At 44.4% G+C, this 27,265-nt stretch overlaps 2 protein-coding genes across 4 annotated transcripts in view; one reads left to right on the top strand and one right to left on the bottom strand.

Moving 5' to 3' along the window:
• dgkh (diacylglycerol kinase, eta) overlaps nt 1–8,172 on the bottom strand; it is a 48,294-nt gene extending 40,122 nt beyond the window's left edge. Inside the window, exons 1-2 of one of the 2 annotated variants that reach the window (XM_076156972.1) lie at nt 7,885–8,172; nt 6,587–6,751 (exon numbers count right to left, since the gene is read on the bottom strand). In XM_076156972.1, the coding sequence (XP_076013087.1) occupies nt 6,587–6,751; nt 7,885–7,932 (213 nt within the window). In that variant the 5' untranslated portion in view covers nt 7,933–8,172. Of the gene's footprint in view, nt 1–6,586; nt 6,848–7,884 lie in introns of those variants that run through there. The other variant, XM_076156961.1, reaches the window with a different exon arrangement.
• Nucleotides 8,173–8,853: 681 nt separating this feature from the next.
• Nucleotides 8,854–27,265, top strand: part of vwa8 (von Willebrand factor A domain containing 8) — a 52,571-nt gene continuing 34,159 nt past the window's right edge. For both annotated transcript variants that reach the window (XM_076155425.1, XM_076155418.1), the window contains exons 1-21: nt 8,854–9,113; nt 11,108–11,185; nt 11,293–11,423; nt 11,511–11,621; nt 15,831–15,998; nt 16,230–16,394; nt 16,566–16,615; nt 16,723–16,831; nt 16,928–17,032; nt 17,444–17,572; nt 18,011–18,145; nt 18,229–18,306; nt 20,772–20,932; nt 21,210–21,323; nt 22,668–22,857; nt 23,083–23,160; nt 23,253–23,368; nt 23,477–23,577; nt 23,870–23,976; nt 24,593–24,664; nt 25,576–25,652. In XM_076155425.1, the coding sequence (XP_076011540.1) occupies nt 8,972–9,113; nt 11,108–11,185; nt 11,293–11,423; nt 11,511–11,621; nt 15,831–15,998; nt 16,230–16,394; nt 16,566–16,615; nt 16,723–16,831; nt 16,928–17,032; nt 17,444–17,572; nt 18,011–18,145; nt 18,229–18,306; nt 20,772–20,932; nt 21,210–21,323; nt 22,668–22,857; nt 23,083–23,160; nt 23,253–23,368; nt 23,477–23,577; nt 23,870–23,976; nt 24,593–24,664; nt 25,576–25,652 (2,417 nt within the window). In that variant the 5' untranslated portion in view covers nt 8,854–8,971. The remainder of the gene's footprint in view (nt 9,114–11,107; nt 11,186–11,292; nt 11,424–11,510; nt 11,622–15,830; nt 15,999–16,229; nt 16,395–16,565; nt 16,616–16,722; nt 16,832–16,927; nt 17,033–17,443; nt 17,573–18,010; nt 18,146–18,228; nt 18,307–20,771; nt 20,933–21,209; nt 21,324–22,667; nt 22,858–23,082; nt 23,161–23,252; nt 23,369–23,476; nt 23,578–23,869; nt 23,977–24,592; nt 24,665–25,575; nt 25,653–27,265) is intronic.

Raw genomic sequence — 27,265 nt, 5'->3', positions numbered from 1 at the left:
TGCTGTGTGGAAGAAGATCAGTCTCACTGGGCACACAGAAGAGAGGTGGGGCACACACACACACTCACACACAGACAGACATGCATTTATACACACACATGCAATGGCTATTTATAGCAAAGGAAGGCTGTTCTCTAAGGGGAGAATTACAAACAGAGACGCAGGCCTGGAGCTGACATCCTGCCCACCAGCTGTGTCAACTTAAACACAGAAAACACTGCTGCAGAATATGGCCTCGCTGTGGACACACACACAAACACACACACACACAAACACACGCTCACTAGCATGTCACACTCGGTGAAGGGCATGCATTCCCTCTTGGAACAGTTACTTTGACTTTGCAGCTCTTTTGCTTTCAGCAGTGAGGTCAGGTGACAAACAGTGCAGGGGGCCGTACACCGCCCCCACCTCCCTCTGTCTGGAAAGTCAGAGCTAGGACAATTTCACTACGAATGACCAAAATAGCTTAACGATCCACATAATTAAGGATTAATCCAACATCAACAGGAATCTTCCCATGCGATTCTTGTGGGTGTGTTTGAAGATGTGGGAAAGAACAAAGAGGAAGTTGTGACACGCTGAATTTGGTGAGGCAGCTGTCTGTCCACGTAAATTGCCTGTTTCCCTTTACGTAGGTACAGCATGAAGACAACATTCCTGCAGTGGATTAAGGTGGAATACCTCAATCCTGACTACCATACAAGGCCTCAGACGCTCGGCTGTGACGGCAAAGGATTGGGAAAGGATTGCGATACTTTGGAATACTCGAGGACAGACACGGCACACAGATTCCACTCCTGATTCTAAACCGCTGGGCTTCTGTCACATAGTGGAGGTTAAATGTTGCCTTCAGGGGTCTCCTGTGCAACAAAAAAAAAATCCTGTTGTTTGTGGAAACACACGACAAGATGGCTATAGTGAGCTCCCGAGAGAAGCGACACTTTAAACATGCAAACACGTTCAAACTCGCAGAAACACCGAGATACAATTCGAGTCGGTTGTCCAATCAGCTGTTTGGACGGCTAATCCAATCAGACGGCGAACACAAGGATGACTGAGAAGCTTCACGTTCAACTCATGACTTCCCGAGACAGACCCATAACCCTCTGACACACACACACATACACACACACACTCTGGCTGAGCTACTGTACGCTGAAAGTCGGGAAATTGAGTCATTGCACCGGATGCTGTTGCACAGGCTGAGTTGTGGTGCTGAGAGTTCTGTGTGGGTCTAATCGTATTAAGTTGCATTAAGTGCGGTGAGATTTGCATAAGTGCTCTGGTGTAAAAGTGCAGGAAAGAACCATGACTGCATCGTTTCTGACGGATTTGAATCAGTAAAGTGCTTGTTATGATTGTTTTAGTCTACACACACACACACACACACACACACACACAAACACAGATAGATGAGGCACAAGAGACAGAGGAAATGTTTTCTTTCTTGCAATCAATATTAGGATTGAACTCATCATGAACATCACATTGCAATCAATCCCTTTGCATCATTACATTTCTTTTTAGTTGGAGCTTTTATAGGCTTTTGGAATATTTGACGTCTACCCGTCAGCTTCTATAGCCTGTAGATGGACCGACAAGGATCCATGGAAACTGAAAATGCTCTTGTGGTTCTGACTTATGCAGAGACATTTAACACAACTTTGGTTGGAATGATAACTTCCATCGTCTTGAAATCAATCAGGTGGTTGTTTTACAGCTTAAAGTGTCTGTTGCACACAAAGTCGCACAGCGGCTTCAACTTTCAAAGCTTCCAAAGTCAGAAGTGTAACTTTTACTCTCTGTCCAGCTTGAGCAACATTAGTGACTTTGCTCTAGTTGGATGTTCTAGTTTTTGAGTTTGTCCCTCCTTGGCCTCCATAGTTCCTTTCCTAGTCCTCATCTCCTTCCTGTTGCCAAGTAGGCCAGAAGTGATTTATAAATAGGCACTCCGCTCTCCTGGTGCTCGGGCTCCTCTCGCCTGCTAAACTCCGAGCAAGTCCTGCGCCAGAGAGAAATGAGTAACCTGAGCACCGTGTACCTTACACCCACACTCAGCTGGGGCTGCCAATGAACTGACATACACACACACACACACACATATCTACACAATGGACAAAGGCACAGGCAGTTCAAATGAGTCCAGCAGCTGTGAGTGGTGGATAAGAGCAGGAGCAGGAGCAGGAGTTCCCTACACGAGCAGAGCAGCCTTACATCCTGTCTTTGATGATACAGAGGCAGTCAGTCAAAGCCACACAGCTCGTTAATGTACGACTCCATCGCGTGAAAAGACAAGCCACCAAAAACTCCCGTGGACTCATTTATTCACTCCACGCGCTCACCTTACTGGAGTCCGACTGCCTCAACCAATTAGCAGTCCGTCCAGGGTCTCACAAGGGGTTCCGATCTAATTAATTTGATGAAAATTGCTTGACTTTTCACCTCCTTCTCTGGTTAGCCTAATTATTTTGTGGGGAATTAAGGCAAAGAGCTGTTTAAAAATATGCTGTAAGCCTTAAATATATACAGGGCAGCTAATTTGGGCTAAATTGGGATTTAAATGCTGTGGACACATTTGAATGTCAGAAGAATTTGTTCTTTTGAAAATCCGTGTCACTTTCCATTTCCATGACCTGGTGCCAATCAGGGTGATGTTGATTGCAGAGACCTTTGCGGTGGGGGAACTCTGCTTCAGGGTCTATTCATCTGAAGATGGTGTGGGAAATGTGTGTTATGTCACCACCTTCTTTACATCTTCATCATTGATTTGCTGTGCTGGTAATTTCATGTGAACCACAGACGTGTAGCCTTCAGTATTTCTAGACCAATCAATAGATCACTTTGCGCTTGATTCGGAACTAGTTCAGATAACCAGCACGACACAGACAAAGATCTTGTTTCTGAGCTCCAAACCGTCATGACGAAGTGTGGGAACGTGATCTAATCCTCTATTGGAGCCATTATAGGGAATTAACTCACCAACGGGATGAATCAAGAATCTCATTGGTGAGTTAATTCCCTATAATGGCTCCAAAAGAGGATAGACTCAACCTTCACTGGCGCTCTTTCTCACAGGTATAATAACTACAGTGATGCTACTGTGGGAAGGTACATCTATGCTGCTTCCCTGTGGTGCCGCAGACAAAGATCCTATCGTTCATCTGCCCGAATGCAACTTCTTGAGATCTTACGGGAGATCGTAGACATGACATTTAGGTGTACGCTTGCACGAATTTGTAGACACACAAGTCTTGCAAACACACACACACATACCGTAAAATGACAGTCCCAAGTGTTCCCAGACTGTCACAAGATGAGCAAAGGTCATCAGGTTATTTCAACTGAACACTGAACTGTCCAGTCCATAAAGAAAACTGCTTATCCTTTATCGGGCTTAAGTGCTAGCGGATGCCGATTGGCTGCAGAGGGAAGCGGTCTGTCTCATTCAACAATTGTTCCATTCAGTCATGCTCTGATTTGCCTCCATTACCCAATCATTCACCATCTCCGAATGAGACCGGGCTGATTGTGGAGACAGAACAATTGCGTCTTTAAGAGACTGGTGCTCCATGTCTCCGCGTCTCCCTTTTATCTCTCCATTCCGTCCCTGCCATCGCCGTCATCCGACCCCCTCCCCAACCCTCCACCCCCACCCTCATCTCTTGTAGTTCTCTCGGAATATTGCCCTGTCTGCTGACTGTAATTGTAACCATGTACCCTTCCTCCCCCTCTCACCACACACAAGTGTCACCATGGTGATGGGAAAATTACAACTCAGTAGTTGGAAACGGGTAATTCCTCTGTCTTTTGCATCCTTTGTAGAAATGGACCACATACTGCATATGGGTATTTTTTTTACATCTGTCAAGTGGGTTCAGGGGACGTTAAGTGTGATGCTGTGGAGGCCTGCAATTTCCAGGTAATTACCTCAATTAGATTCAGCTACAGATTTGAAACTCCAAAGGCTCTCACTCCTCTTTGCATTGCCTCTGTGCCAAATAAGATCACGGTACATGATGATGGAGTATTTCTGAACGTGAGCATTATAGACGCAGGTGTAGGTGACATGTTGTAGCTACAGTTTCAGAAAGCAGGAGTCGCTTCTCTCCAGCGTTGTCTTTCTTACAACATACCCCAATCTCATAATGTCTCTCACAAAGGAGTTTGTTAGGCTAGTCAGGACATTGATTTGCTCGATCTATAGCCATGTGTTTCTCTGTGGAATGGAATGAAACCAAATGCAATACAATGAAGGTGAATGAGCGTGTGTGTGTGTGGCTGGGAGAGCGACCCCAGTTCCTGTTACAGCAATCCAAAGCTTCTATGCACACCCTGTACCTTTGAGAGAAGGTGGGAGAAGAGAGCGAAGGACTTGTTTTCAAACTCACTATCTGCGGCAAGGAGATCAAACTACAGCCTCTGATGCCATTGTATGCTGAGTAATTGTCACAGCTCCCTCAGTGTGTGGTCACATCTCATTACTTTCTGGGTCACCAACGAGGAAAGCCTCAAAAGAGCAGACCAGGATATACTTCATCACTACAGCAGCCAATCTTACACCAACACTTACTCCCAAGTTTAAACAGATATAGGTTGATTCTCCGGGATGGTGATCACAAAGATAATTTAATTGTTTACCATTTTGGATCAGCAGTTGAGATTTGTTTGCCAAAGATATTATCAAGATTCAGAATTTGTTGGGATTTGGGGAAGGAGATGAATATTTTCCTTAGTAAATCTCTCAAACGTGAACGCAAATCAGTTATGGAACATGTTACTGATCCACACATGGGGGGGAAATTAATACATATTTGAGGTGATAGTATTTGTTGTGGTGTACACTGGTGTTCAACATCCTCCTCAGCCAAATCAGCGCTGGATCAGGTGACATTTCCGTGGAGTCAGCCAATAAGAGAAGAATGGCTGTCTGCAATCAACCAGAGAACCAGAGACACAGCAGACAGAGGACACGGAGGGGTGGACATAGACAATGTGATGTACAAACGTACACATGCATATGCACACATATACACACACACACACACACACACACACACACGCAGTCCAGGGTTGAGCAAACAGCCAGGTGGAACAACACTCAGTGAGTCAGTGCCTGCGTGATCCATTAGTAACACAGAGGCTGACAGAGGAAAACCCACGCACCTACACGCTAACAACACTGGATGAGGGTTTTGTTGGCGCAATGTCAACACGGCTGTGCACACTGACGGCAACTGCAGAAGACGTCCTTTATGCGGCTGTCATCAAGACAGCATGAAGTGACTGTGTTGTGTGACATGTCGCCCGCAGTCCCAGAGCCCTGAAGAGCTCATGAGATCTCTCTGGGCTCTCGTCCAGCCAGCACCATTAGCATCCCTTCTGTTTACATCAGTGGAGTCACACTAGTATACACGAAGTCTCATATCCACTTGAGTTACATCTCCATTTTAACCGCATCTCCAAAAGCCTTCACTTTAGAGGCAACAGGTGAGTGACAAACAATTGAATGCGCACAAAACCAACCATGATCATCAGTTGGCTCTATACATTCTATGCAATCGTCCTCTGGCTGACAGTGCAACATACTAATACTGCAGCTGAAGTTAATATTCTCAAACTGATCATGAGTCTATAATAATCTGCTTTAATGTCGCACTACTCATGTCACAGGGAGATATGGTCACCCACCCCTGAGCCCCAAGTCCCCATATGTACTGCATAACACCCCCATCCTGCATTATTTAGCGGGGCAGTCAATAATTAAGTGCATCCATTGGGAACTCATTTACAGTATTAAAGGTAAAGTGGGCCAGTCCAGCTTATGTGTCAGAGGTAAAGATCAGCAAAGCATCCACTTACTGCCCCACCCCACACACACACACAAACACACACACACACACCTTTACAGCTCACAGTCCACGGCTGGCCCGGCAAACTGGTTTGTTTCATACAATTGATTTGAGACTGTAATTATATGGTGATCACTGTTTTAGAAATGTCAACAATATAAAGACTACAGGAGACAGAAACACCAAACACGGGACATGTGTGAGCATTCATGAATGAATAAAGGAATTCTTAAAATAAAAACACTGAAATACCATTATGGGTCATGCACATATAAGCTCAACAGGTTGGAGGAGCTTCTGTGAAAATCTCACAGCCCACCTTCCTCTCACCTCACACTCCCACTGCCAGCCTGTGCGGAGATGCTAAATCACTCCTTTCATTCTAAGTAGCGGTTGAATATTTAAGATTATTGTTGACAATCAGAGTCGTGCGTTATGTCTGATCCTGAATACACACAGCACACACACACACGCAACAACAACATGGCCACAGCAGCTGAGCTTGACTGGAGCTTCAGACACGATCAGGACTAAACGCTGTAACTGCTGCCCGGGCTGATCATCTCATCACAAGGCTTGCTCAAGGACACATCAGCAGGTGAACACCAATCATCACACAGAGCTGGACACTGCTCCCAACGGCAGTCACATAAGCGACACATCTCACTACGATCAATCCGAGTCACCTACAGGGATGAGGGGGGAAGGGGAAGGGAGAGACGCGGGTGTCTTACCTTGCTACGGATCTGTCCTGAGGTGGACACCTTCCGGATGAGTTTCTGGGGGCCTTCCTGCTCCGCCTCGCTATCCGACGACTCCTCCGCCGCGCCGGTGCCGGCGGTTGCGCCCACCACATGGGCATGGATCCCCGCCGCGGACGCCGGCCCTTTCTCCGGCTCCTGTCGTGAGGAGGAATAAGACCATTCGGGGTTATTCTGTGCCTGCTCCGCCGCTCCCTTCCTCAGTAGCTGGGACGCGTCTCTCCTCGCTGTCATCTCTTCGTGCTTGTGTGAGACAGAGCGCTGTGTTTGGCTGAAGTGTGTGTGGGCTGATGAGACACGCACAGGGGACGGAGCATGTCGCGGATCGGTGGTGGGGATGGGCTCTGCTCGCTCTGCTCTACGGCGTATAAAAGCCCGATTGTTGGCTGGTGTTTATGGAGCCCAGCCTGCACGGACGGTCCAAGCTGAGGCTGGAGACCCGAGACCCATTGACCGAGACCGAGCCCGAGCCCAAGCCCGAGCCCGAGTCCGCCTCATGCACCCCGCACACCGGCGGACATGTCCATGGCTTGGCAGACCCTAGCGGCTGCTTCACACCACCGATGCATCCGCCTAAAATACGACTTCATTTACGACTTCATTGGTTTTAATGTTAAATAAAAAGAGTAACGTTGCCCATTCACTGTTTTCGTAAAATATACACATTAGTTATACGCAATATACCACCTGTACCCCAGGATATTATCAATATAATAATTTACAAGTTATAAGCACCCCGCATACTTATACAATTAAACAGGCGCTCGTATAGTTCGTTGGATTTTTCATCAAGAATGTTAAAAAAAAAAAAAAATGTTACTTAAACAGGATCAATTCCCACGTGTGGAAACGGTGTCCTTGTAAGATTGACTTCGACTGAATATTAGCGGTAACTTGGACAGGAGAAGAGGTGCTCGTAGTCTACTAATCGATTCATTTGAGCAAATTTACAACAAGACATTTGGGGATTTATTTAAAAAAAACTCCAATTTACAGAACACAAACGCACCTCGACGGTGTTTATGTTTTCGTTCAGCAAAACAAGCATGCATGAAAGGAATAACAATTCAATACATTTACTACTAATCACCGCGGTTGAGAAAACATGACAGGGAAAATGTCACACCAACGATTGGAAAGACGCTAGATGAGTGCGAGCTCACACACAATAATCCGGAGGTAATAACAATAACTACCCCCCTGGTCTGAGGGGATCACAGCCGGGCTCGCAAAAAGGATCAAAACTGCCCTGCGTGTTGAATTTCACTCACCAGTTCTTCCCAAGCAGGGCTCCGGATGTAATGGTAGACCTCCTCCATGGATCGGTGTGTGCGCTCCGGGGAGAAAAAGAAGAAGAAGGAGAAGATGAAGAACAAGAGATGTGGAGGAATTCACAGCCCGTCTAATCACAGCAGCAGTCTCCTGTGCGCCGGGCCGGGATGGATGCTGCTCCGTGTCCGCGCTCCTCTCCGCTCCTGTCCGCGTGCTCCGCTGCCGGGGGATGAGCCTCCGCGCTCCACGTGATAAATGTCAAACCCACGGAGGAGACGACGGGCAATTCCAGCGGATGAGAGTACGGCTATGTGTACAGGAGTGACGTCATTCCACTTGGTCGTTTTTTGGGGATTTTACACATTTACAACACACATTTCCTCTTATGAATATTAATTTCCTCCTCATTTCAATTGATTTATGGGAGCTGGTTGTGGCCTTACAGTCCGTACAGTTTCAGTATATGTCACCCTCAGCTAATGACAACCATCTTGTAGAAACACATCTGTTCTAATTGCAACATCACACAAAGTACAGCACGTTATTGACGCATTAACATGGGGAAACTTTGATCTATGACAAAAACTGTAGCAGTAAAGATGCAAAAAAACTTACAACACGCTGGTGCTGTGAGTTAGGATTAAGAGAAACAGAAAAACAAATAAAAACATAGCTTTTCTCGAAGCGTAACTGTGTTGTAAAGCATCCTTTAAGGCACATTTAAATGATATGAGGTTAATATCTGAGCAGCTTGTACAATTGTGACAATATTAATATTATTTTAGTGTATTGCCGAGATGTAATTCAAATTCAAATACTTACTTTGATAGAACTTTGATTGAAATCGTTTGAAGATAGAAACAGTTATTTGTACGTTGGCGGAACTGTTGACCTCACATGTGTTTTCACTACGGAAGACTTAAGTGGAGGACCTAGTTGTCCCCCTTTTATTATGTTCCGTCTCTCCCCAAACGCACTGACAGGCGCGATGGGACCAAAATGAGGCAACCTTGAGGAAAGCTTTACCACAGGCGTACTGGACTCACTGTTAGGCCATGTTTGGATTGCGGGCTATATAGTTTGAACATGCACCCACAGATATTATGCAGCGGGAGCACCGCCGCGGCTGTGGCTGCGCGGAGAGTGCAGAACATTCTGGGCGCTGTGCTGGGCAGAGACGGCTGGATGTGGAGAAGCCATGAGGTCAAACTTCTCAACACGTCAGCAGGTAACCGGCGTGTTTAAGCCACAACACCACAGACGGGACAAGACTCAGTGTTTACATGTCAAGGTTTAAGGCAGAACTAGCAGCTGGTACTGACTTACACACGCACTTCTGTAGTAAAACGCTAGTTAGCTGCTACAAGCATGACCGCGAACCAAGCGATGATGATTAGCTTACAGTTCACTCACAGACTCTTAGGTGATCGAGTCCCTCTCGTCTCTTCTTTTCACCTGAAGCCAAAGTTATGAAATCCGCTACCCCACAAATAAACATATTTTAATGTCAAATGTTTATATTCAAACGCTGCCTCACGTGTACGGAGGGAGGGATGAAGCAATCTGACATCAACTTCAACACGTTTTGCCATATTGTATGTTAGTAGATAAGACACGTAAAATAGAGTATTGTAGCTATTAACCTCGACCTGACTGTTCAGCTCATTATATAAAGGCCCAATGCCCAAATGCATCGGTTTTATTAAAGATTAAGTCGTGTCAGATATGATAAGTGTTGTTGTACTTTCCCTCTTCGGGTCTTTGTGTTGATTAATGTGTGATTATTGTCCCCCTTACCATGTTTGATTCATTCTTTTAGAAATCCAGCATCTTTTTTACTCCTTCTTTACCTCATTATTAACCACAGAATAAACTTAGTATTGCCTCTCAGGTTTAGCCCAAGTCTGTCGTTTCATTGTCTGTATATGTACAGTTATAGTTTTCAAAGTTTGTCTTGTGTTTATCCTGGAGAAACACTTTAAATGAATTAAAATGTAGAAACTTTTTTAATCAATTCAGTCTAAATCTATTGCATCATTTCAACCAGGCAGTGTGGTATGCTGTGTTTTTATTGTTACTGTGTCAAAGGTGTCAGGCACGCCAACTCAGATAAACATGATTAAATATCAACAGACTCCTCAGTCACCCACACTGTTCACCCACACAGGAATATTTATGTTAATTTAGCAACCGGAGATGTGAGTTTAATAAATGATATAGGCTATCCAGAAGTACATGGTGCATTTGAGGATCTATAAATGATCCACGGAACTAGGATATGTCCATTAACTAGATGGAAAATAGTTTGTTTTTAGGAGTTGAAAAAGCCAAGATGCTAAAAGAAATAGAAATATTTAAAATAACAAAAATATGAGCAATGATTCAAAGGCAATGATCTGACCAGGAATTGAAATTCGACCTGTAATTGATAAATACTAATGTAATATTTTAGTAGAAAGGAGCCTCATTTCTTTCCTACTCATTCTCATACATTTCCTTCTTAATTCTGCAAAGTGATCACGTTTGCTTTGTTAATGTGAAATGTAATGGTTGAGAATTTCCGGCTTGGTAGTCAGTCAGCCGATGTTGTCATTGTCAAGATACAGAAACAGCATGAGGCCGAAAGTGGCCTCAAGCGAAAGAGGTGGTATGACGACTGTGCATGTTGGAAAACATCCAGCCATGAATCATGTTCCCATTGATTTGACCTTTATGACCCTGCTGACTCAGCTTAAAGGAGAGACCACCAACAAGAGGTAACATCACATTACCATTATTAGCCCTGCAAAGGACCTTATGTTTATGCCTGTGTAGATGTATCAAAAAATAGCAAATTCAGTACATTTAGTAGTGCTTGGGTCAACAATGACTTGGTGGACTTTCAACAGGTGGAATTAAGCCCAGATCCAGATATTGCTATATTAGCTATACTATCTGATGTAAATATATCCCATATCAAATCAGATAGATGTCACATTTATGATGTCACACTAAATGACCAGGTATGCCCAGACACAAGCAACTCACTCATTCATTCATTCTACCTTAATTCCATCTTGACAGACCAAAGAGGAAAAACCCTCTTTTACAACGGTGTCGAGTTACACAGACAAAAACTCCAAAAATAAATCCAGTGATAATAAAAAAAGAACTTCACTATACCACTGGACTATGTATTTAGGCAATAAATCAAGTGCTTGTTTTTATTCTGTGTGATTGCAGGTGACACAGTGAAGATCGGCGACATCTCTTACCAACTGAAAACACCTAAGAACCCAGAACTGGTTCCTGTCAAACACAGTATGTGTTGTGTGTGTCTGCGAGGGTCTAGATGTTTGTCCAAAATACACACACGTATGTAGAAAAGGACATGAAGAAAGTGGGAACAGATTGTGTGTGTTTGCCAGTTTCAGGCACCTTACCTCAGACCGTGGCTCAGCACCTACGATGGATCATGCAGAAAGATCTTTTAGGGCAGGATGTGTTTCTCATCGGGCCCCCGGGACCCCTGAGACGCTCCATAGCCATGCAGTACCTGGTAAGCACTCACACACACACGCACACAAGTTGTGTTGTGTGCAGTCAAACGCTCTAAACAGCCAGCGTCTTCTTTATTGCTGAGCAGGAGCTGACGAAGAGGGAGGTGGAGTATGTCGCCCTCTCCAGAGACACCACAGAGACTGACCTGAAGCAGAGGAGAGAGATCCGCTCTGGGACAGCCTTCTACATTGACCAGGTACGTCTCCCATCTGTGCTTATATGTCTCCCGGTTGATACAATGTCTGCTAAGCTGGATATGAATGAGTGCAAACTTTCTGGGCGAACACAAAACACAAAAGTCTTATCTTCTAAATGCTCTCATCACATTATCCTTGTGTTTTCATCACCGTTTTCCTTCTAGTTTGTCCATCTCAGTTGATTGATCAGGGTTTAGGCAAACATACACCTCCACAGTCTGTTGCGTCACCATGGAGACCAGCAGCTCCTCATTATCTGGCCTCATTTCTCCGAGGAGAACTTTCCTCTCCCTCATTCATCTCCATTTGTTCCCAGGGGTCCAAAATAATGATTACAGAAATATAAATCCATGTCCCGATCATTAAACGTCACTGTTGAGCTTCAAGGAGTCGGCAGCGACACGATGAAGATGAACTGTGACAATTAACATTTACTCAGTCATGTCATTATCCGCCGCTAATTAGCACATAGTCGCCGTATTAAAAATAAATCGGTTGCATAACAGTTCAGATATAAACTCTTGTGGTAACGTGACATTAGGTTCTCTCCAAACTATACCAGATCATTTCAATTTCATTCAAGCAATGTCTTCTAGTATATATAATAAAGTAATTCAAACTGCTTATTTACAAATGTAATAAACTAGAGCTAAAATGAAACTAAATGAGGGCGTTCCAAAGCCGCTGTTGTGAAAAGGGCTCTTGCACAAGCAAATGGAGTGGTAATAGCAGCAGCATAATACCCTTTTTATAACTCTATCCTTATTTTTTATGGTGATTTAGCCCTACAATCTGCCTAACTCCGGAGATATGTTGGTAATGTGCAATGATCATCACGTCATGCCTTGGAAGGGTGTCGCGGGTCATTGACTCATCACTCAACACGTCTGCACGCCCTCAATAATGATTATTCGTCCATGATGCAATTAGGGCATAACTGTGAGTAAGACATACACGTACATGGATGGAATTAATGGCTTTTTATGGTTCACTGAGTTTATGCAATGGGTCGGTATGGGGAGAGTCCGCTCGTTGACCAGTGTCATCTGTGCGGCTGCTGCCTTGTGTCTCCACGCTCTTACCCTGCGGTGTGCTGATACCACGTATTCTGACTGTATTTAAATGAGATCTGGAGAAAAAAAATGCATCTATTGCCCTAATCAATAGGGGTCAATCATCGGGAGTAGAGTTCCAGTTTGAATATGCAAGTAAACATGGTTCTACTCTTAATGTGCCAGTGTTACAAATAATCACAGGCAAAGAGCAAAATGGATCTGTTTTTGCCCCTAAAAACTCAATAAAGGGGCCAAATGCAGAAAATACTCCTGTATAATTCACTGTAATGTAGTTAAGTGTTGATGAGTAAATCAATGTGAAAGAAAGAAATGGAACTAGTATCAAGGTAACGATGTTGATGTTAGTTATCGACGCATTTTGTGGCTCTGATCACGGCCGTGTGTGTGTGTGTGTGTGTGTGTGTGTGTGTGTGTGTGTGTGTGTGTGTGTGTGTGTGTGTGTGTGTGTGTGTGTGTGTGTGTGTGTGTGTGTGTGTGTGTGTGTGTGTGTGTGTGTGTGTGTGTGTGTGTGTGTGTGTGTGTGTGTGTGTGTGTGTCAAGTCCAGTATGTTCTTCTGATGTAAGATAGAACCTTTGCTTGATGTAAAACAAACCAAACCAAAATGACTAAAACAAATGTCAGAGTATATTCCTCATCTTTCAATTCTGTAAAAAGAGTCTCTGCTGCTAAATTTGCTCTTTCGGCAGTTGAATGAATGAGTCACCATAGCGATCAGTTATGATGTTAGTGTTACTTAAGATCTGAATGGAAATGTATTGTCTTCGGTTCATCTACACGCCTCCTGTTGTCTCTTAATGCTAAAACTGGAATGAAATGTTCTTTACGATGTTCAGGGTTACGTGTCTTCAAACCCTAGAACCTTCCTCTGAGTGTTTTGTTTCCGGTTAGAACGTAAAGGATTCAGTCTTGACGAAGGCTGGCCCACCCTTTTGAGGTTTATCCGCCTCCCACCTTCCCCCAGGTGTCTGTTGTTTCCATGGAAACAGCTCATGAATACTTACAGCGTTTAGCGATGACAGTAATAGGTGTGAAGAGACGGTCTATTTCTGGTTTCTTTCGAATCGCCTGGAATTTCGTGCCATCTAATGAGACGAGGAGCTGGTGTGTGTGTTGGCGTCAGTAGGCTCGTGGCGGCTTTCCGGTGCCGTAGGAGATGTAGTTCGCTAATGTGTGGGTGTGCGTTCTTCTTGTTGCACTTGTTTGTGTGTGAGGGATTTAAATCGTGAAGTGATATGTTACCAAAATTTTCTTTTTTTAGAGTATATGGGAATGAGGGTGGAAGGAGGTGTGTGTTTGTGTGTGAGTGTGTGTGTGTGTGTGTGTGTGTTAATTAGAACAGCCGTGTTTTCCTCTGGGCCCTGGGCTGATTTGCAGCCCTACATTCAGACTTAACGCGTCGGTCCCCGTGCTTACCATTCTTCCGCTCTTCTCTCTGTTTCTCTGAGCTCTGTTTCTTCCTCCTTTATCCCTTCCTCCTTCAAACTGAGCTCTCCTCCCCCCCGCCCCCCTATAAGTACACACAAAGGATGGATATAGTCACGAGGATGCGAGTAATCACAGCCCTGTCTTCTTCCTTGCCACCTCCAACCTCCTCCTTTCAGTTTGCCTGCTCTTATGTCAGGCAGCTAACCTCAAACCCACCCTGCAAGTAGACTCCATTTCAATAATAAAAAGCTTCCCACCTCTGCCGCAGCCGAACGTCTACGATAACACAGCGAAATCTAATCGTTAGCCCCTGCAGCATTCTTATGTAATTGATAGGGTCAGGAGGATGGAGCTTCACCTTCTAAGAGCATCATTAAACTCCTGTTGAGTGGCCAAACGTCGTTGAAACACACAGAATCTGGGATTATTTCACCAACTGTAAGCTTCACATTCTTTATATAGGAAGTATCGGAACAGATAATACACAGTATTGTTATACAGTGTGACTTTTCCCTTGTGATACTGAAGATATTTTACAGGTGAAAGGGTTAAATTGCAACTGGCCAGAAAATAACTGTCAGCAGTATAAATAAAAACATCAAATATGCTTTATTGGGTGCATGAAAGAGTCAAGTTTATACTGAATCAACACAAAACTGCACCCGCAGGATGAAAAATAGAAACAGGTCTATTTTAAATCGCAAAACCCCAAGGCATTTATCAGCTGCACAAACAACTGAGGCGGATGTGTGGAGCGTGTCGAAGTCATGGAGACTAAATGTGTCGCGAGACAGAGAGGAGAAACATCTCGGTCCAGATATTAGACCTCATCTGGTCAGTGCCACTGGGTCAGAGTCCTCAGTATGTGGAAGGATGCGGTTCTTCTCTCTGCAGGGTCGGTGTCGGGACTCAAAACAAGAGCGGCCTGTGTTTCCCCCTTCTGTCTCCCATCGTGCGTCACTTACATTTCTAACAATTATCTGATTATAGCGTTGGTGCTGAAAATGGATCGGGAGTTAAATATAGAGCATCTGGTCCCGACTATAGTTTTATGACTCCGCTTCCCACACAACCTGCCACGTATTTACATGTTAACCTAATTACATGGCCACTCGCTCTGCGGTCCACCCAGACGACTCGGGTTTCCTGCCTCTTGACGTCATATGTGCTTTTTGATTTCTTCAGAAATGTGCACCGACACACACACACCCATATGCAGTACACACGCGCACGTGAGTACACACACACACTCCCTTTCCTTCATGCATGCGCGCACACAAAGAAATATACACTGTATAAATGAAGTAGAACTAACTTCCATGCCACATTTGGTTGTTGTAAATAGGCCGTCCAAAAACAACATTGACGAACTGTTTTGAAGCTTGTTTTGTGACTTTGGAGGCCATTCTGAACACAATAAGCTGAGGACATCCTCAGGAAAGACTTAATGGCAAACTCATATTGTTTTTAAAGCCTGGCTGGCATGAGTCGCTCTATGTCTTAATGCTCTAACTGAAGCTTTGAGGCCAGTTAGTGCTGTAACAGGTCAGAGGTTGTGCTCGACGACGGAGTAGCAGATTCACCCGACGGTTAAATTGATTCGGAGCTGTTCGATAACCCGACGTCTTTGCCCACACGCTTAAGGATTTCTGCAGTATTGATCGGGTGAAATTACTGGTTTCTACCTCTCACATCTCTGTCCCCAGTGTGCTGTGAGAGCGGCGACGCAGGGCCGCGTCCTCGTCCTGGAGGGGCTGGAGAAAGCCGAGAGAAACGTCCTGCCCGTTCTCAACAACCTGCTGGAGAACAGAGAGATGCAGCTGGAGGACGGACGCTTCCTCATGTCATCCGAGCGCTACGACAAGCTCCTACAGGTGTGAAATATGAGATCGTAGTGCTCCAACGCACGTTATAGGAAAATCTGGTTTAGAAATTGAAAAATAAGGAGAAATCTTTGCCATTTTGTAGCACAATTATGAAGTGATTCATTATAACCACAGCTGCTAACTGTATTGAGACAAAAACCAAAAAAAAGTCAGTCAATATGTGTGAAATTTAAAATGATTGGTAAAGTTGGACTTCAGTTATGCCTTGGTGCCTTTCAGGATCACACCAAAGAGGAAATGGATGCCTGGAAGATTGTCCGGGTAAGTGAGGAGTTTCGGGTCATTGCTCTCGGTCTTCCCGTCCCCAAGTACAAAGGCAACCCACTGGATCCTCCTCTCCGCTCCCGCTTCCAGGCCAGAGACATCTATTACCTGCCCTTCAAGGTAAAGGCAACAATGTCAGATCTGAACTCAAATCAGGACCCGCTGACATTTAGAAGGAAATTATTTGACTTAATGTTGCTGTTTCATTCTGACAACCTGGCATCAAGTATATGAGTTACCATAGTTATGCATTTATACTTGTTTGTTAACTGTTCTCACCTTTTTTTGCAGGACCAGTTGGAGCTGTTGTACACAGCAGGACCAAATATTGCTGCAGAAAGGTAAATATGAACTCAATGACTGAAACGCAGTCTCTATTGTTTGACTTGTGGGTGATCTATGTAGTCGCTGTGACTCTGCTTGACTTGTGCTGTTTTCTACCTGTCAGGGTGTCTCAGCTGTTGTCACTAGCAACCACGCTGTGCTCCCAGGAATCCTCCACATTGGGCCTTCCTGACTTCCCTGTGGACAACCTGCTCCCTGCCCTCCAAATGTTGGTGAGAACCCAATCTAGACCCTTCCGATTTCCGACTGTCCCTCCATCTGAGCGAGAGAATCCCCGTCTAATGCTCCACTTCTTTGTGTCGTTGCAGAATGCCTTCCCCATGCTATCCTCCCAGCAGCTTGTCCAGAGACTTTACCCTTATAGCAGCATCCTGGGCAAGGAAGGACGCACGGCTGTGGAGGGTGTGCTCAGTGTAAGGACATACAGTATACGTATGTGTTTGAAGTCTGAATGCTGGCACTGAAAGTGGCAGAATTTCATGATTTTCAGGTCATTTACATCTTATCTTGATCAATAACCTTGTGGGTAGCATTATGATTTGTTTTGACATTCACTAATCAGGTCTGTTTGTGATCTATAAAGGTCCATTTAAAAGCCCACAGACCTGATACGTAAATGACAATTATCTCCACAGTGTTCCAATTTGCAGAGAAACAATATCAGTGACTAAGTGTGCTTACATTAACCATGAAGTTCTTTAAAATAGTTTGAGCATCACTTAAAAGGATATTTAAGTCTTTTTGAAATGTCCCATGTGAGTAAGTGACTTTCGACCAAATCCTTCATACAGTTAAATGTTTTTGACATTGATTTCTTCTCGTAGAGATTTGAGCTTATGGACGGTGGCCGTAAGGCAGCATCCAGCAGCGTCCTGAGTGTGTCCTTGGCTCGGGGCTCTGAGGGCCACGCTGATGTCGCAGTACGCATTGCAGATAAGGACATCACTGTTCAGGTACCAGTGCTATCAGTACCAGTCAGTAATGATCTTAACCTTAAGTTTGGACCATGTATGGACATGTTGGGGCGTTATGGATTTATTGGGTCCTTCCTGCTGAATGTTGGACCAAGTCACAGTTTTGAAAGTCTCAGGTTTTGGAACTCAAGTCTTATTTCAAGACAGGCAGTCCACATTGCGTCACATTTCTAAATAATTGGACGTTTTCAAAGGAGAAATAGTGATTTAATGTTATGTTGTACGGTCATTAGCATTGTTCCTCCTATGAAAATTCATTAAAACAACAATTCTCTTGCTAACATCATCATTTCTGTGAATCAGGTATGAGTAATATGAGTCTTTAAAGAGAGGGAAGTACTTAAATAACCTTATCAGCTCTGATTTACTGGATATTGTGCAGCTTTGAATGGCTACCTTATCTAAATCCAACTCCAGGTCCCAGCAGGAACCAAGGAGTCCCGTCCCCCTAACAGCAGCACCTCGTTCATCAGCACGCCAAGTCACTCCCAGCTGATGGCCGACATGATGCAGTCACACATGGTGAAAGACATGTGCCTGATAGGAGCCAAGGTAGCCAACATCTGATGTATACATACTATACGTGGACATGATGAATGCGGCCTTTGTTTTAATCATAGTTCTGTATTTTCTAGGGTTGTGGCAAGTCGGTGATTGCCAAGGAGTTTGCTGAGATGCTGGGTTACAGCATAGAGCCAGTCATGCTCTACCAGGTAACATTTCCCATTTTCATTACTTTTTTGTTTTGCATCTGTGAGCATCCATCAAACACAAGCACTCTGTGTGTGACAGGAACTAACTGTCTTGAAAATTAGTTCATTCAAAGACGTACAGACCTGATACCTGAAGACCAAACATCTCCAGAATGCAGCAACTTACAAGAAAACAAGAGCCAATGTCCCTGGAACACTCGGACCACAGTACTGACCTGACACCGTGTATGACCTGTTATGTAACAAAGGAGGGGACGCCCCTTGATAAAGCGCCAATAGGGAGAGAGGAGGGGCAGACAGAATTGCACATGGCAGGGAAGGTTTTCTTTGTGAAGGGGGGAAACCTCTTAAAATAGACTCCCTTTCATCTGAGGAGCATTAGTCTCTATTTTCCCGTCAGAATGGTTTTACAGCATGTGGATAAGGATGCGGAACGCTTCACCTCCCTTTGGTTACATAACCAGCTCCTCGGTTGGTTGCTCCCTGGCAGATTCAAAACGTGACATGATCGATAATTGTTATTGATTAATTCTTTAATTTGGTTATGATTGCAATCCAAACTCAAATACAACCAGACAGGACAGAGTTGTGGCTGTGAGACCCACATCTGAATTTCATGACAGTCACCTGAGTCTCGGGTCGCCTGCCAGGTCAGTAACCTACACTGACTCAGAGCTGGAGAGCAGCGGGGAATACGAGAGTGTGTAAAGTGTCCAGGTGTAAACGTTTGGGTTGTAAAACATCCCTCCTGCATGTGTGTGTGTGTGTGATCCTCTGGAATGTAGTAAGCTGGTTGAGGATTGTGCAGGAAATGGGTGTGCTGAGGCCTTATATATTCATGCATCATGCTGCTGCTATTTTTAGCTGGCTAAGGTCAGGGGTGACTTGTGTTTCGGGAATTGAGGAATCCTTCGTGGAGCAATTCATCTTGTCAACTCTGAGAATCCAATTTTGGGAAATGGAGTGACATGTACTTGGATACATTTATTTGTTTGTTTGTTTGTTTGTTTAAGTATAATGCTTAAATTGAATTTCTTGCTGATTCAACGAGCAAGAAAAATCTGCATTTATCAACCCACAAATGCTCATGTATTAGACATACGTTAGACCCAGAGTGTCATTTATCAATCCGTGTGGCATGATTGTCTCAGAAAACACAAAATTGGGGTTGAGCACAAGCTGAAATGTAAAAAAAAAAAAAAAAAAAAAACCAATGAGAATTTCAGTGATCAATGCAGCCAAGAATCGTCTGCCTACCTACAACTGAAAGAAAGGGAACACATTTTGGCAACAATGGATACATGTTGCAGGAGAACAAGCTAATTCAGGGTGGCTGCTACAAAACTGATCTACTTACAGTGGTGCTCTACTCTAACGTCTCCAATAACTCCCACATGACTCCCATGCGACTCAAAGAGTCACCTGGCCTGAAGTCTGAGTGACTGTCAGAGGACAACTGCTCCTAAACTACAAGTCCAGTTTCCTTGAGTTTCTATTGCTCGATTAGAGAGCAATGAAGCTCACAGAATTTCCTGCAAATGTTCTCCATGTACAAATGACACAGTTTGGCATAGAGTTGGTGTTTACTCGGTAGATGCTATGTAGTTATTGAAATTTGCATCACAGCGAGGCTCTAATTCGCATTAGAGGTTAGCAGCCTCTTCCCCTTAATGCAGCATGTGTTCGACTTAAGCCCCTTTCACACGTGAGCTCTATTGTGCACAATAGAGAGTGAGAACAGGCGCATGAAGCAGAATGCAGCACAGACTCTAGTAACATTCTTGGATATACTCACGTGCGAACAGGATTGGAGGCCATTTCAGGACGGGGGCGAGTCGACCACGCTGATGGCAGATATGTCCTGCAACTGGCTTGTGACACGATTTCCAGAAACTACACACCATGCAAAGAAATGTCAGGAAATTGGAGTAGTTCAGAAGCTCCAGAAGCTCCTCCACAATTCCACTTCATTCTGAATCAAATTTGCTGGAGTTGTCATAGGATATAATGGAAAATATAGGGGTTTTTTTTCTTGCTGAGGAACATGTAGCAGTGAAGATATTGCAGCCTAGGAACAGATTGTGTACCTCAAATAGTTTCTCTCCTCCTCTACCCGCCATCTCTGCTGTGATGTGGTGGTGTGACAACAGAATGTGACAGCCGCGCTCCATAGACATTTCCCCCCGGATGGAAATGTGACGTTAACTGTTATCTGTAAAACACAGATGTCAAATTTTAGCAGCAGGGACAGATTGCTCTGAGATATTGTTAAACTGTGTGTGCGTGTTTGGAAAAATGGAAATCTAGTTCCTGAAGAAGATCCCACGGATGAAGCCACTGATATCATTACTTCCTTTGATTTAGTAGGTGGTGGTTGAAACATCAGCAAACTGAACCCTCTCACCTACTTCTTTCAATCCTTCCTTCCCCTCCTCTTCCTCCACCTCTGCCCTTCTCTCCTCTAGGACATGACAGCCAGAGATCTTCTCCAGCAACGGTACACGCTCCCTAACGGAGACACAGCGTGGAGACCGTCTCCTCTGGTCACTGCTGCCATTGAGGGCAAGCTGCTGCTGCTGGACGGCATACACAGGGTTAATCTGGGTACTCTGGCTGTTCTCTCTAGGTACACTTTACACACAGAAAACATGCATGTGCGTGTAGTTTAATTATTGTTAATGCATGCCATAACTAAATAGGCTCTGACTGTAGTAAGCTTACATTCCTGATTGTGTATTTGTTTACTGTTCTGTATCAGTTCTCTACTCTTGCTACTGTTGTTTTCCTGTATAAGGTTTCCCGCTGCTGCCTTTGAGAGGGAGAGAAATGTTTTTGTAAATGACAAACACACTCAACACACACACAAACACACAAACTAATTCCCTCTGTGCTCCGTGTCCCAGGTTGCTCCATGACAGGGAGCTGGATCTGTACGATGGAACCAGGCTGCTGAGGTGGGACAGATACCAGACGCTGAAGGAGCAACTGCAGCTCTCTGACGAGCAACTGCAGCAGAGGTACACACACACACACACACACACACACACACACACACACACACACACACACACACACACACACACACACACACATACTTTATTCGTGGTTAGATCTTTATTTGCTTCAAATGTCAAAACAAGACAGATGTGATGACTTTTAAAAGACAACAACTATAATCAGCATAAGTACCATAATTGGAACTGAGAGAGAGCTGGATACAAATGGCTGAGGAGGCAGTGAGTGAGGAGCTGACTGTACATGGGGAAAAAGGACTCTAGTAAAACAAAAAGAAAATAATACCTTCTGACATCATCTTTTGAAGATGTTGTTTCCTGCATTACTAAAGACAGAATGAGATCCTCTCTCACCCTCAAAGGAGATGCCATTAACAGCCATCATCTCCCTCTCTCAGGGTATCAACAGGTCTGAAGTCGGTGTTCAGATAAATTAATTGACGGTGTTGTTTCTGCTATTTCTGCATTATGACCAATAGTGACTGGACAGTGTTCTTAGACATTCCTACATATACTTAGCCTCTTATCAGGGCATGAGACATTGTGATCAATTTGTCAATTCGTATAACTAATATACTGGACATCGCAGACCCTTGTTGATGACCTTAAATGTCCTGTGAATGTTTGCCATGCTTGGACTCCAAATGCACATACATCCACAATGCTGCGCATTAGTCCTGAACACCAACCTAAGCTTATAGGAAGGATGTATGTGGTGGGACGTCTGGGCTGAAATAAACCCACTTCCTCTTCCTCCACCCCTGTGGTGTGTGTGTGTGTGTGTGTGTGTGTGTGTGTGTGTGTGTGTGTGTGTGTGTGTGTGTGTGTGTGTGTGTGTGTGTGTGTGTGTGTGTGTGTGTGTGTGTGTGTGTGTGTGTGTGTGTGTGTGTGTGTGTGTGTGTGTGTGTGTGTGTGTGTGTGTGTGTGTGTGTGTGTGTGTGTGTGTGTGTGTGTGTGTGATTTTGCATTACACTGCTCCCATTTCCAGTACGTCTCTATATCCTCTTGAACACAAAGTATTCGGAACATACCAAACATAGACCTGGCTATGTTAAAATGTATTACAATGTACCATCAAGTTGCTATGCAACTGTGTGTGTGTGTGCGCATGTGCTTCTGAGCTGGTTCATATAAAAATGGAATTTGCTGTCCTCTTAAATCAAAGGATGACACAGCCAGCTGTCAGAAGTCCTGCTCTTGTCTCTGACATAGATTAGTGGGGACACACACACACACACACGCTGCACTGAATATGACTGAACTGTGTGTCTGTTTCTGTGTCTGGACAGGTCTTCCTCTACTGATGTGAATAACTCATCTGTATTCATGGGTGTGTGTCTGTTCCAGGTCAATTTTCCCGATCCACCCGTCCTTCAGGGTGCTGGCCCTGGCCGAGCCCCCTGTTGTGGGAGCTGGTACCAGTAGCAACAGCAGCAGAGGGCAGCAGTGGTTGGGTCCAGAGCTGCTCACCATGTTCCTCTACCATACTGTGACACCGCTGGCCAGAGCAGAGGAGATCAGCCTCATACAGGGACTGGTGAGACACACCAGTGCATACCTCTGCAAAGGCAATCTGATTGAGCTTTTTTTGCCCATATGATTTATCACTGTAGACATTATTGTGTAGATGGACGTCCATTTAAATGGAGAAATCAGATTCAGATCATTGCATTGTTTTTATTCTTTTTACTTGCATTCCATATCTCTCATACAGTATATTAGTAATTTTCATCAGTGCATCTCTTTCGCTTTCATTTCCAAGGCCCCTAATGTCCCAGAGGAAGCAACAGAGCAGCTACTGCATCTCACACACACCCTCCGCAAGACAAACGACCCCACAGTAAGTCTGCGTGTGTGTGTTAAACGGCATGTTTGTGTGCATCATGGAGAGTGTGTGTGACGTAAGGAATATCTGCGCGCTTGTGTTTCCAGGCACAGTCTCTGGCCTCGTCTCTCTCCACCAGGCAGCTGTTGAGAATCTGTCGCCGTCTCTCTCAGTACCCTGAGGAGAGCGTGGCTCATGCTGTTAATAAGGCTTGTCTCTCTAGGTACACAGACGCGCACACACACAGGTTTCATGTACATGTTCAAATTCAGATTACTCATACGGACAAAGTATAGTTTTTAATCGGGTTTCATTGCGTTCTCTTTGTTAGGTTCCTGCCCAGCCTGGCCCGTGCCTCTCTCCAGAAAACCCTCGCCAACTGCTCCATTCAGGACACACCAAACCCTGCGGAAAACGATCAAGGCCCCAGCTGTGTGTTCCACTCATCTCTCTACATCACATTTATTTGTCAAGTGTTATAGATGATTCCATTGTTTAAGTTGACACACAAAAGTAAATTGTGCTATTTTGTATTGGTGAACCGACACCTAAATACTAAATCAGTATCAATATTAACCCTCCGTAATATGCGAGAGAATTCTGTCTTGCATGTTAACATTGTATTTCAGAATCTCAGAGGTTAAAGAAGCAGGATTAGATATAATAGGTCATTCATTCAAACACCCACACAACAAAATGACTTCCTCTCCTGTTTTGCCTCCAGGTGTGGTGAAGGATGGTGTGTTAACTATCGGCAGTGCATCTGCTCCCATCTATAACCCTAATGACAAAATGAAGGTTCCAGATGTCCTCTTCTATGATAACACACAGGTAAAAAATGAGGTCCTATACCAAACACAGGACTCTCACAGTTGCTAATCACAGCCCTCAATCGGCCCCAATGCAGAGCTCTGATTATTCTTTATCAATGAGCTTTATTGGATCTACTGGTTATATGGCCTTTAATTGTGTTCCGTTGATGCAATAAATTGTATCCCTGATTTAATAGGCGTTTAATCCCTCTTTTATTGGCTGCTGTAGCCCAGTCTTGAGTTAACCACAGCATACCCAGAGAAGGAACAGCCATAGAAATGACACTCCTACAGCCTCACAATGCCGGTGATGCTACATGACCCAGATTTCTATATCTGTCTCAATCCCACTCTCTTTTTCTGTGTCCTCATTCTGCCCTCTTCCTGTGCCTGCTTCTATTAAAGAATGAAATAACTGTGAAAGAGGATGGGATGGGACAAGAACAAGGAGAACTAGAGCCCTGCCCTATTTCAAAATGACCTGTTTTCTGTCCCGTCTTTGGAAAGCAACGCTGAGAGAAAAGCACAGGCTGCGCCGAGAAGGAGAAGGCTCTGGCCTAAATCCTTTACATAAACCTGTTCAGTCTACATCGCTATTGGCTCTGCTGATTGTTACTGTGTTTGTGTTTGTGCAGCACATGATGGTGATGGAGGACATGTTGAAAGACTACTTGTTAGGAGAACACCTCCTCTTGGTGGGCAACCAGGTGAGTGGTACAATGATGCCTCTTAATTACAATTTCCCCTTCAGCTCCCGAACATCTCCATTTTATGTGATGTCATGTAAAAGAAACAAAGGTTAGACTCCAATTTGCCGATGTGGGTCTATCTCGATTTTACTGTAATGGGTCACAGTGAAGTAGGCCTCATTAGCTTTGATTGACTATGGAGAGGCCATTATGAAACACACCCTCTGAGGTATCCCCCTTATATCCCACCTTTCACCCCCTGTACAGCCCCACCCCCATACAGCTCAATATGGTGTGAGGAAGTGGGGATCTCTTCCTAACGGACCCTCTGTGCTCCTCCCACATGGTGTATTCCTGCGTGTGTGTGTGTGTGTGTGTGTGTGTGTGTGTGTGTGTGTGTGTGTGTGTGTGTGTGTGTGTGTGTGTGTGTGTGTGTGTGTGTGTGTGTGTGTGTGTGTGTGTGTGTGTGTGTGTGTGTGTGTGTGTGTGTGTGTGTGTGTGAAAGAGAGCGGATCCGCATGTAAATCTGACTTCACAAGCATGCAAGGGTTAAAGCTTGGACATTAAAGGCTGACCGAACAGCTTATGCATGACAGACAGGCCATAAGACTCAGCAGCCATGGAAGACAGGCAGGCTCTGTAAGACGCCACTGGGAGCTTCAGAGAGGAGCTCCTGTCAGAACAAAGCACCATCAACCGAGGGACAGATTAAAGCGTTTTGTGGGGCTTTTACAGATGGTAACAACAAAAATAGCATCTGTCCATATTTACTAACACGACACACCAAAGGGGCCTCCTGATAGAATGGATGGATTGGACACTTCTGTGGTTCTCATCCCTCCAGCATTTGTCTGGAAAGCAGTTAAAATGTTGCAACGCGTTTCATTAAATTGTCACAGTTGTTGATTTGCACCTGCTTCCTCCCATAGGGCGTTGGTAAGAATAAGATTGTGGACCGCTTTCTGCACCTTCTGAATCGACCCAGAGAATATCTGCAGCTCCACAGGTGAGAAAGATCATGCATTTTCACTGTACATCCAGAACAGTGAAGAATATGCAAAACAAGCAAGTGGAAGTCTAAATGGCAGATTTATTATGGTCGTCGTGAAGCTGCTCCAGATACTTCTTACACTTGTAGGTGAGCAGTCACTTGGAGCTTCAGAGTTGGGTTGTAATTCTCTGGTACATCACTTTTGCTACACGCACACTTCAGGTCATGACCCATGTCTTACCATTCACATTTTTCTTTAATTGCCTCTCCACATCTTCTTTTTAAAGTAACCAAAATCCAGGACAAGAAAGAACCTGCACGTGCCTGCAGGGGTTGAATTTTTAAGATGGCGATAAACAAAATGCAGCATGGGAAAAAGCACTAAATCATCATCATCATCATTGGAATTCCATTCTACTTGTACTCTACCTCAGGGTCTACGTATAACAACAACAATAGTGTGATAATACAACCTTCCTTCTTTCTCTCTATCACTCTCTCTCCTCTTTCCCCTCTTTCTATATTAAAATGATCTCCAAAATATCCTACAACTGTATGCACAATGTCATGTACAATGTTTGCTTCGATAAAAACAAATTGCAAAAAAAAGAAGAAGTAAAGTAGAAGAGAAGTAAATTCTGATCTGTGTGTCTCAATGGCACATTACCAAATATAAGATTATATCCACTTGATTGTGGTCCAAAATACACTTGAGAACATCTTATTCCACATACTTTAACATGTTTACAGCTCTCTATTGGGTCTCCTGGTCTACCTGGCATTTTCACATTGCAACCTTTTATTAAATGTCAGATACTCATGAGTGTCCCTGATATGAAAGCACTTTCTATCACAGTCCTTTGTATCTGCTGTTGGTCAGTTATGCTGTTTGGGAGTAATGGTCACAGGATTTCTGTCTCTCATCCAGGTGAATTAGACTTCCTTGGTCCGTGTGCCATTTTCTTGCACTCTGTTAAGAACCTCAACTCTGTTGCTATTTTGGTGGAGCAGTTTTGTGTTTGTGCGTCGAAAGAATGAAAGCACATACATCAGGAAGAACGGTCTGACCCTGTTTGAAGGATGCCTGAGCACCATTTCTCTCTCTAACCCGTCAGCCTTGGCCTTTCCATCTAAGGGTGTCAAACACTATTTTGGTCCTCAGTAAATCAGGCCGCTCTTCACCAGAACAAGGATCTACATGAATGAAAAGCAAGAAAAAAAGTCCCTGTTAACGTGTGATAGTAAGTGGCTCTGTAATGATCACGGCCCAGAGAAACAAGGTCAGATGAGCTCGCTCATCAACTGTATAGATGATTGTGTGAGCTCTGCAATCAGCCACGCTGGTGAGTGTAGATAAATCAGGGCCAGAGGGAGCCTATATTCTGGTCATGGCAGCTATAAGAAGGCATTGTATCTGATGTCTCTGATTACAGGTCTTCATTCAAATGTTTGAGGAATGGATTGTATGGCTTTGCTCTCACAAGTATCCAGGTGCAAATGCAATCTGCACTGCAAGGACACATTCCTGAGATCAAATCTGTGGAACTGTGGAAGACGAGCAGGCTCTGTAGGAAGCCAACGGAAGCTGGGCCAATTCAGTGTCTGAAACTGGGCCGTGTTAGTTGGAA

This window comes from Genypterus blacodes, unplaced genomic scaffold, assembly GCF_046128005.1.
Source record: "Genypterus blacodes isolate CSIRO-AG114 ecotype Tasmania unplaced genomic scaffold, CSIRO-AGI_Gbla_v1 ptg000008l_1, whole genome shotgun sequence".
Taxonomy (NCBI): Eukaryota; Metazoa; Chordata; class Actinopteri; order Ophidiiformes; family Ophidiidae; genus Genypterus; species Genypterus blacodes.
Note: the sequence above shows the minus strand (reverse complement) of the source record. Positions and strands in the feature narration are given on the sequence as shown.